General features: G+C 42.4%; 1 protein-coding gene across 16 annotated transcripts in view; it reads right to left on the bottom strand.

Annotated features, from left to right (window-relative positions):
* The window catches only part of mycbp2 (MYC binding protein 2), a 58,416-nt gene extending 52,456 nt beyond the window's left edge, over nucleotides 1–5,960 (bottom strand). For 14 of the 16 annotated variants that reach the window (XM_034561301.1, XM_034561295.1, XM_034561297.1 and 11 more), the window contains exons 1-2: nucleotides 5,213–5,960; nucleotides 3,050–3,125 (exon numbers count right to left, since the gene is read on the bottom strand). In XM_034561301.1, the coding sequence (XP_034417192.1) occupies nucleotides 3,050–3,125; nucleotides 5,213–5,490 (354 nt within the window). In that variant the 5' untranslated portion in view covers nucleotides 5,491–5,960. The remainder of the gene's footprint in view (nucleotides 1–3,049; nucleotides 3,126–5,212) is intronic. The other 2 variants (XM_034561304.1, XM_034561298.1) reach the window with 1 other exon arrangement.
* Nucleotides 5,961–11,148: the final 5,188 nt, after the last annotated feature.

Consider the following 11,148-nt stretch of genomic DNA (forward strand, 5'->3'; position numbering starts at 1 on the left):
GTGGAAAATAATTAAAGTTCCAAAATCAATGCTTTTTGTAGTGATTCTGTCTTTTTCAATAAATTCTTCAAAAAGGTGAGATGCTGTAGAGTTGTACTTGCACACAACACTATTGTTCTCTATCTATTGTTCATTTTACCCATGTATACTTGCACCATGGATTATGAGCACATCGTATTCAATTCAGCTTCTGAAACACATTATGTTCATATGCAGCTATTCTGCAGAGGCATAGATTAGCAGCGTTCAGTGCAGGAGGTAGTGTGACGCCCAACTTCACCAAAGCACTAATATTACTGGTACGAGCAGTGGAAATTGATGTTTTGCAGATACGATTGCAATATTCTGAGACATTGAAGAGAGATGTAATCCTGGCAATATCAACTTTACTCTGCAGTGTACCAGTTGGATATGAATGGAATTTGTAGGCGATGCCGTTTAATTCCATTACTTAGTTATTTCCTGTGAGTCAATAAAAAAATACACAGACAAGACACACACACACACTCCCTTCTCCTCAATAAAAGGTTACAACACATGAAGATAGTAATAGTAGAAGTTGTGAGGGTATGGCGAGGCCATATGGCCAGAATCTTCTATCCCGATATACTGTAGGTCTTTTCATACCTCGATAACAATATACATCACAATAAAAGATAATTCCATATCTAAGGCTATTTATCACAATATAGTTAATTTCATACATCAACTACGATATATGTAATTTCATATTTCAGAAACCATTTACATCCCAATATAGGTCATTTAATATCTCATTAAGGATTTATATCGCAATATAGTTCATTTAATATCTCGGTAACCATTTATGTCACGATTTAACATGTTTTCTAGTCATTCAGTGAATAAATAGTCGATATGACATAACCACATGGTTTTGTTTTCTCCTGTGGGAATTAATAACTTGACATATGAAAAGTATGTTCTCATTTAATTAAGAACTGCCGTGCACAATGCAGGTGCTTGTTATTATCCGTTTAGATAACCTTATTGTTTATCACGATATCTTGAGAGATGATTTCATCACACTATGATTCAATTGAAAGACAATACACGTTCAAATAGTGGAGAGTTCCCAGAATTCAATGGAGGCCCAGAATCATAGTTTCATGTTAAGATGACAACAGCATGGACGACTAATGTATTAAAGCTAGGGTTGGTAATCTTGAGAAACTAGCAAGATTACGCTAGATTAAAAAAAATCATGCAATAGAAAAACGTTGCCCACTGTTGCCAACTTTACTTTCAATGAATGCAGCACTAGCTCCAAAAGTCGATAAATCTAGCAAGAAAGTTGCCAACACAGCAACAATGACAGCTCCTGCCACAAGTTCACCACTGCTGCCAGGTTTGTTATGATAGATTATATTTTGATTATATAGATATTACATAGTTTTCTGACCATGTCTTTTTGCATTAATATATATAATAATGTACTATTAAGTAGTTACCATAATTGCAGTTTTTGAAAAATCCCATCACACATATGCTCGTACACAAGACGTTGCATCACCCTCTTCACTTGGATGATAAGTGTTTCTGCTCGGTGCTTTGTTCCGACTCCACTTCCCCATGTTTATGAGCACAGAAGCAGACAGAGAGGGAGAAGAGGCTCTTTCAAACCACACTCTTGTCTGACAATGCCGGTGTGCGAGGCGTGACGGAGCGAGAGCGAGCACAACAACACAGGTACAAAGGCAGCAGGACTGCCTGTGGAGCTGCCCACGTGTTTATGCCCGCCTGCCTGCCTGCCAGTGTTGTCCATTCGCTGTCTCCATGGAAGATCTTCCAGGACATCAACTCACCGAACAAGTCAACCCGAAGAGAACGAGCCCACTCGACGTTGAATTTGCTGCCTGGAATAGTTTTGAGGTGAACGATGACAAAGCGCTGGAGCCTCAGTCCATCTCTGCTACGATCACATTAATCTCTCTTGCCAGCCTGCCAAGTGGCTGTAATGAAATTAAATCCAAACTCCGGCTAACAATATTACAGCCCGACCACAGAGCATGGCTATACTATTTCTCTCAGGAAAGAATTGCAAAGAAATTAGTCAATGTAATAAAATGTATGCATGTACTGTGTAACTAGTTCATTTAAAAACAGGATTACGGGTCATTTGAGCATGGAATGTACTTTATGCGTTAAGTCTGTTGTTTCAGATATGTGATTTTTTTAAATGAGTTTTCACTTTTAGCTGTCGGTTTTTTGAGTCTGTTATTTGTGTTTTTATATAGTGCATGTGTAAAACTATTACACTGATTCAATTAAAAATGAAATGTATATATATATATACACAGCATCCACTGATACAGACTAGGTTCCCTCTTTGGACGAAGGAGATGGAGGCAGGCAACTGTTGCCGTGGAGATGGGGAACACATTAGGTCGCTCGGCAACAGGCCATCATGCACAAGCCAGGGCCACTCCCATGTGTCTCATTCTGCCTATCCACCTCTGCGGCTCCGGTGTGGATGGGCTTCCTGGCACCTGACCGGCCACCGCCAGTGACAACAACCACTTTCTACCAAACACTTTCTACCAAACACCTTCAGGATTTTAAGGAATCTAACTTTATCTTTAATCTCTCTGTTGATTGGAGTCGAACCAGCTGTGAGGATTTATCGGTGCATACCTGAGGCTGCGACGGTTGCAAAATAAAACCGTCAGTCATGTTGTTTTTATTATTATTATGAACAGAAAATGCAAAATACTACACGTCGATATTTAATTTAAATGCACCCGAGTAGTACTGAGGATGTTAGGCATGATTATGCCCCACTAATAAATATTGCACCCGTTTGTGATTTAACACTGCAACGATAGTATTAAGTTTTCATCGAGGGGCGTAAATAATTTGGGTTATTTTGTAATGGTTTAAAAACAGCTATTCTACAATGTAGCCTTGGCTTTACAACCCTTCTGAACATGTGTTAATAATATCCCAACCTAAATACAGCAATAATCACAGTACACAGAAGAACAAGTATAATATTGTGGAACAATGAGTTAGACAATCGTGCATATCTTACCTTTGTTCTTGATTTGACTTTTGACTTGACCTTCTGTCGCCTTTTCAGTTTCTTCTTACTCAAAGCCTTCTTTCCCCTGAAAGTACACAGCGATCACTCAGTATTGCAAAATATACTGTGTGCCTGTAGCAATGGCTACACTCAAACACATAGCACAGCATCTTGTTTCATCCGATCACAAGCGTTACTGCAGACATGATGCTGTGAGGAGAACGGGAGGTAAGGTTTCCTAGTTGACAAAACATTCTTCAAGTCATTCATATCATTTGTTTGGAACAGCTTGTAAAATCTCCAAATTGTCTTTAATGATAATCTCACTTTCACCCTATATATATATATATATATATATATATATATATATATATATATATATATATATATACATATCTTATGCAGCTAACAAACGATGTGCCCTTGGAAGTGCAGCGTACCCCTGGTCCCTGTCAGAGGTGTCATTACATTCAGTATTACTCCTCTCTCTCTCCCTCTCTCTCTCTGACAATGACAGCCTGATTTTAACTAACTAGGGACCACAAATATAAAGACTTTTGAAAAAGGAAAGGTGCTGCATGAATTAGTAATCATTACTACACTCTACTAAATACAGAAATATATCTTAAGGCTTTTTTTTAAGCATTGATACAGTAATTGTTTACACTTCTTAACTAGATTCTGTGGGTTTTTTGTTGCACTATTGATCTGTAACGGTACTGTCTGTCTACTGTTTGACTATTGATTTCTAATAGCTTGTCAAGGAAGCTTCAGATCCTTCAGCCATTTGAGCATACGGTGACAGCACAGGTTACTCTTACTCATCGAAAATACCCAAACAAACAATATCCTAAATAAGGCTAACAGAAATGTCCACCTGATGTTTACAACAGCAGCTACATATCAACAGATACGAGAGAGAGAGAAAAGACTATCTGGCTCCTTGCTTCAAGAGGTTTCCAAAACAGTACCATTTGCACAAAACGTACACAACATGTTTCACTACCAGATCAAATGAAGAAAGACTGGTGACATATGAATATTGTTTTGGGTTCATGCGTTTCTTGTTCAGACTTCTACATTCAGGAGCTGGGCTAACAGTATGTCAGACACCCTGGAGCAGTGTATTGACCCAAGCTTAAAGCAACTGTACAGGGAGGGGTTGAGAACAATTCGGTTAGTGAGGGAGGATGCTGCAATGATCAAGCGACTCTCGTCCACAACCTGACTGACAGGATGACGTAACTGTATCACCCGCTTATGCCAGAAAAGCAACAGAGTTCATCCACCTCTCAACGCATCCTCCTCACCCATTAGGCTACCATGTCGGACGTTTAAGGCCATTTTGTGCACACACACACAACATGTGTCATAATAACGTGCCGTGTGTATTATTGGTTTAAATGTATATCCGGTTTTTCTTAAAACAAATACATCGCTGAGTTTACGATCAGATATGGGCTGATGCTCCTCAACGTCAGTGAACGTTAGCTAGCAACCGAAACAGTGACGCCGTTGGGCCTAGAAACACACAGCTCACATCAAATGATACTGAATTATGAAGTCACGTAAAATATGGTGACAATGCAGTTAGATACTATTTTAAAGTGTCCAGCAACCCATGAAAGCGGGCTGTGAGCTAACGCGAGCAGTACGTTAAACGTTAGCTCAAAACTGAAACTGCTGTTTTGACAGTTAGCCTGCCCAGCTTGTTTTGAATATTGCCGATAGAGCATTTCTTCGTGTCGTAATGGACGAATTTGGTATTGACTCTTTTATTTTTTTATTTCAGTGACAATGTGCCTATGTTTAGCGACACAATGTCCAAAAAGCACCAAGCAAGGGCAAGGGTGAACTAACGTTAGCTTAGCTGGCTCCGACAAGCTAAGGAAGTCGATTGCCAAAATGCTACTTAGCAAGCTATCCCCCTGCAAGAGGATGTGCCTGAATGATGGAGACATGGTACATTCATTGTAGTTAAATCAGCGACTTGTGTAGTAAAAGTCCGGCGAGCTCAAGAGCCATACATAACCATTAATGTAGGTGTAGCGGGTGGTCAACGACGTGCCGCTAAGCAAGGGGTTAATGCTAGCTTACGTTAGCCCAGTTAGCCCCACAAATGACAGACCTGCCTCTGAGATATCTGGATCTCTTTTCACGTTCGCCACTCACCTTCCTTGATTTATCCCTTGCTCTTTATCGTTGATAGCGGTGGTATAAATCCGCCTGTATCGTTCGGCCAGAGCTCGCCCTGAGAGTAAAAGCTGGTACCGGGTCCGACAATCCGACTGGGCTCCGGGTGTCGGGCAAGAACCCATTCCCGAACCGATGGTGGAAAACTCGGCTCCTGCTCCAGAAATGACCCTGACACCCAACCCCATCGACGGGGATGAGGAAGGCAGAATCCCTCCACCGGCGGCGGCCGCTGCCGCAGCAGCAGCACACATCATCGTTTTGGAGAACAATGCATATATCACACAAAAGATACCACAGCGAGATGGTATCTAGCCATCCGATGCAATCCAATTGTCATTAAATCCTCCACGGGTCACATTATGTGTCCGCTCAGAGTTGCCTAAATACCACAATTAGCATCCACGGTGCCCGGTTTATTATAAGAGCGAATTGTAGCCGATCCTGTGGTGCAACTACAACGCTCGCTCTTCCGATCCCGGCCACGGCGTCAAAGTGGTGCTCGTCTCCCGAAAATATGTCCTCTCAAGCCATAACATGTTTCTCGTGAAACTGCAGATACGGCACCGTAAATTCCCGACGACCGGCCCGTCGTGATTTATCGGGCTTTATTCGCTCCTTGAGTGTTTTCTTGACCCCAGAGAGGCAGCACCCTCAGTTGGGCTGCCATCTTAGCTCCATCATCCCTCCCCTCCCTGGCGGAGTGTTGCGTCGCTGGCATGCCGGGATATCTTCATACACGACTGAAGCCGGGGCGATGCTATCGCCGATTTATTTGATCAATACATCTCCCTGTGTGTACATATTCTAATCTGCCGTTCTTCATTCAACACACACACACCGGCAATCGTGCAAGTGAATATGAAGCCACATTGTTATACTATACTATATACCATGCAAGCTGTATTTGCACAGTTGGAGACATTTAATTTGCAGAGGTCCATCCAAGACCCCTCCCAGTTTGATCTAAAAACCGCACAACTGAGACACTTTTAAAACCGATTAAATGTAACGTTGTCCACACAAAAGAACAGCACTGACGCTCCGCTTTGACCTTTTAAAAACAGGGTTGCAGACTGCTTTAACTTCCTAGCGCAGACGTTCCTCTCTGCTATTAGAATATGCAATCATATACTGTTACGTCATAACTAGAAGCTGGGACCATGTGCGCTGTGTTGGCCTTGTACACAGTACTGTGTAAGTGTAACATGTTCCCATTTCATCTCAGACAAGCCTCCTTGAGATACTCATTAGTTTGCACATACTGTATGCTTTTATTACATTTATCTGGTACAGTGAGTGGTCTTCCTCACTGAGCCGGCCCCCAGCTGAGGCCTACATGGCTTTGTCTACCTGCAGCAAAAATGTGCACCTTTTTTATGCATGATGAGGCATGTTGTGGCTCACACTTGGCGAGGTAGCAGATGCAATATGGGTTTGTTTATGCCTAGAAATCGAATGACATGGGAATATATAGTGCAACATGTTACCTTCTGACAGGAGGAGTGGGAGCAGGAATGCTACAGGAGGGAGGAATCTGGGAGACAGCGCCTGGGGTTATACATCCAACAGTATATGGCAGAAAAGGCCCAGACGCACTGCGATGCACACAGAAAACAGGTGCATAATATGTCAGGAGAAGTACATGTGTGATCCGTTTACTTTATGTGTACAATCTATCTATCATTTTGTCATCCTGAAACTGCAATAGGATTATGTTGGTGTAGTCTTTTGGCAACACACGTCACATCTGTTGCACGACCGTCTATCCTCAGAGAGGGATGCCTCCCCTGTCGCTCTTCCTTGAGGGTTCTTCTTTTTTTCCCCTCCTCTTAGGTGTTTTTTGGTTGGAGTTTAAATATTATCTGGATCAAAGGTGTATGGAATGCATGGTTCATTTGCTTTACAGATTGTAAAACCCCTTTAGGAAGATGTGTGTTATTTGGCGATGTAAATAAAAGCCAAATAATTAACGTGTATCGAGGAAGCATATTTCCAAAATGCCGTACTGAATCTCCCGAATGGCACAGTTCAATTTAATGTAATTTTTTTTCTCTCTTTTTTTCTTTTTTTCTGGTGGTATAGATGTATGTTCGTGTGTATGTGCATGCATAACTACTGAGAGAGAGAGGTAGTGGGAAATAGAGAAAGAGATGTACACAGGCCCTGGTGCTACTTTATTGGCTGCCAGGCGGCGCCATGGCCCAATGACAGGCGAGGGGTCGGTCTACTGTCTCCCCCTCATAGCAACCCAGGAAGCATTGGGAGATTATCATGCGCAGTATCAGAGCAGCCAGCATGTATCAGAGATGACAGCTGACTCTTCTATACTGTAATACAACATAGGGATCGTCATATTAGGATTTCTGTTTGAAATGTTGGAGATGAAAAGCAGCGCCCTCCTTTCCTGGTTGCCTTTAGGTAGGAGGTTATGAAAAGAAAAAAGATATTGGTATTGTTGGACTGGCAAGCCTGAAGAAGCAGCCGCATTCAAAGGGCTGCCTGGTTATCCTTGCTATCTTGGCTGTGTCCTGTGAGGAGGGGAGGGGGGTATCTAGGTCGAATGATGCTATAGATCAGGCATGAGTGTCACAAGCATGAGATGAACCGGTGGAGATGAAACCCAGTTGGTGTACACACATCAGGGAAGTGAGGCGGTGTGTAAAAGAAAATCTAGATGGGAACTGAACTTACTGTGCTTCAGTAAAAAAAAAAACATGAGGGTGATGATGTTCATGAGTAAAGGCAGAAGTATTGTGTCTATTTGGAAATGCACTTTCTTCAGTGTTACATCTTGACCTTCTCATATTCACCCATAACAGATCGGGTTGCACTCATTTCTGCTGCTCTGACTAACCGACTGTAAAACGATCAATATGCTTAATGTTTATTACCTTGGGCCACTTGTGAGATTCATCTATTTCGGGGTTGTGCAACACAATGTTGCCATTTCCATCACAGTAGCTCGAGCGCCACCCGGTGTCAGCCGCTCTCCACTTTGAGCCGTGTGCGTCCACAAAGGGGCCCGCCAGCTGTTTCCTAATGACAATGACACCAAAGGTACAACATTTGAGTTTGATTGTGGTTCATTTGCTGACTCAAAGATAACGTCAACGTCGTCAAGCAGCTGAGCGTGTTTTCCAGCTCAGCGAGACTGAAGTGAGCGCGGTGGACTTCACAGTGACTCCTTTAATAAATGTGCCATTCAGCTGGGCTTGTTCGCACAGACCTGTCTTTTTAATGTTTGGCAGAGCAGCTGGATCATTGCCAGATAGTCCGCATTCCTGTCTCCCTGTCATCAGGACCGGGAGGGGTTCTTCACCTCAGTATCATGCAGTCACACCCCTGAATGCTATGTACCTTTCATGTCTCTGATCGCTTCAAGGCTGCGGCACACCCCACAGTCACAGAGTGTCGCTTACACACGTTCTATGGGTATACTCTGAAGGATTTTGGACTGCTGTGTCTCAGGGAACCCTAAATCTCCCATCACTTTCATGAAGTAATTGACCCGGGTAGTCCCCCTTTGGACTGGCACTCCAGGAGCTGTTGATGTCGAATGCCATTTAGTAGAAGTTTGAGTGTGACTTGTTCAGGCATCAGTAGCCCACCTTGTTACCTTGGTGCCCGGACTGTGAATGTGTCAGTAGTCCACCCGAGTGATCCCCTCACTTGAGCTTGAAATACAAGTTGAAACCACTTTTTCTTACAGTACCTTTATCAGCATACATGTGTAAAGTGCAACGTCCACTGTCAGCCATGTGTTGTAGGTAAAAAGGTATATTAATATGCAGTCATACTGCAGGGTAAGACTTCAGAGGAGGCCTTTTGTTTAAATTCTCAAGGCAGGTCAGACGTATATAGAGCCAAGACCAATATATATTAGTTCTGTCAATATGTCACAGGGAAACACATTTTTCAATCAAATTCCATTCATTCAAGCTTTAGAAGATCATAGAAGCACAGGCTCCCACACCCACATCGCAGCTCTGCTTCCTTGCCGCTGAAGTTGTATTGCAGGTCCTTCAGCACTCCACCCAAAGCCATTTTCAACCCTGAACAGACAGAGGACCAATTAATAAGGCCCAACCAGGTGATGACGGAGAGATAAATCACGACTGAGAGCTGGAGCGAGTGTTCTTTGATTGTTGTGCGGAAGCCACACCTTTGGGTGGCCTTGGAATCTCCTCCCTTCAGGTTAAAAGCAAAAGGAGTGAACAGGGTGTGATTTAAACTGCAAAGTATCAGGCAAGTGTTTAAGTCCTGAGCTATTGGGAGAGTTTTAATTCATCCAGTCCGGCGAGTCACAGTAGAGGTACGTACCCTGTCTCTTTCCACACTTTGTCTCTTCACACTTTAGGCCGATATGTTCGTATACAGACTTTTCAGATTTGTTTTGAGTGCTCAGACATTATTTTGAGTTCGACACACACAGAGCTCTTTCAGACAAAGGCTCAATAGTCCTGGATACATAGAAACAAAAAATGTATGTGGACTATGTAATGAGGCACTTTTAGTTCCTTTTAAGTGGCTTTACTTTGAGGAATGAAATGTGAAATGCATATCGTGCTGATATTGGGGATCCACACGTACTGGATTTCATGTCTAAGCTTGCTGTTAACTCTTATTGCATTCACACAAGCCTTTTCTTTCCTTCTTCTTTACCTTGAACACTAATTAGGTCATGATTTCATGACAGCTTGGATTCTTACTGCGTAATCTTCGAGAGCAAAAGCTGTAAATCTTTTACGAGGCTCACTAAAGAGCAGGCACTTAGATATGAGACTCTGCTCAATCGATTTTAATAATCTCGACGGTTCAGAAAACTCCAAGGACAAGATCTGTTTTAGCTCTTGTACGTTACACGGACCTTACAATCTATTTCACACAGACCATGGATGAGATACGCACTAATAGCAGTCATGATAAAGCAGATTATGTGACTGATAGTTAGAGACACAATGCATTTACAGTTGTACCTTCCCTCACAGCTATTTGCCTCAGGGCTCCATGATATGGAAGTGTCTGTGCCGGAGCGTGCATGTAGTAAAGGGCACGATCTTTATCATTAATAGCTAATGTCACCAGTACGCCCCTCTGTTTTGCTGACAATGGTGTGTTTGGAGAAGGTGTGTCTTCATGTGGGTACAGATCAAGACAAACCAGTTTAAGAGCTTGATCAGTGAGTCTGGAGTTGAGCTGGGCCAATAAAGGGACATGTTCATAAAGCTTTCCAAGGAAGATATAAATGTGACACCAACACACTGTAGAGGAGAGCATTGTTCCATAACCTAGTCTGGTGTAGTGATCTCAGATGAGACGTCGTACGAAAGGTGTCACAGCACCACCTGGTGGCGACATGCGTTGTGCAGGTTCATTGTGTGACGAAATCCCTCTTTTGTTCTCTCACACTCACAGGTGAAGTTTAAAGAAAATGAGCAGGTATTCGACTGGTAAGTATTAAAATATATCAAATAAAAAATAGACCCCCCCCCCCCAAAAAAAAAAATGTCACAACACTTATATAATCTATAGACTTTTTATTCTTTTTCTATTCGTTTTTAGTTCTAATTCTTATTCTATCTTTTCAGTCTTTCTCATAGTGTGAGTATGTTTTAACAACACAAAACGAATAAAAGTGAAATTCTTTTTATCAAACATATTCTTGAGGCTCAACTTTCTCTCGTCTCATGTTTGCAGTCAAGAGCACCTCTCTCCTGAAGGACGGCAGCTGGATCAAGAAGGTGGACGACGAGGATGAAGATGTGGAGTGAGTCACGTGAATATAATCCAATTCAACGTTCTGCACATATACACAGATGTGTCACAGCTGTTGGGGTGTGTGTAAAAAAAGAAGAAGAAGAAGAAGAAGAAGAAGAAGAAGAAAGCCTTTTGGCAAGATGGAGTGCTGAGTG

The sequence above is a fragment of the Cyclopterus lumpus genome, chromosome 21, assembly GCF_009769545.1.
Source record: "Cyclopterus lumpus isolate fCycLum1 chromosome 21, fCycLum1.pri, whole genome shotgun sequence".
NCBI classification, from domain to species: Eukaryota; Metazoa; Chordata; class Actinopteri; order Perciformes; family Cyclopteridae; genus Cyclopterus; species Cyclopterus lumpus.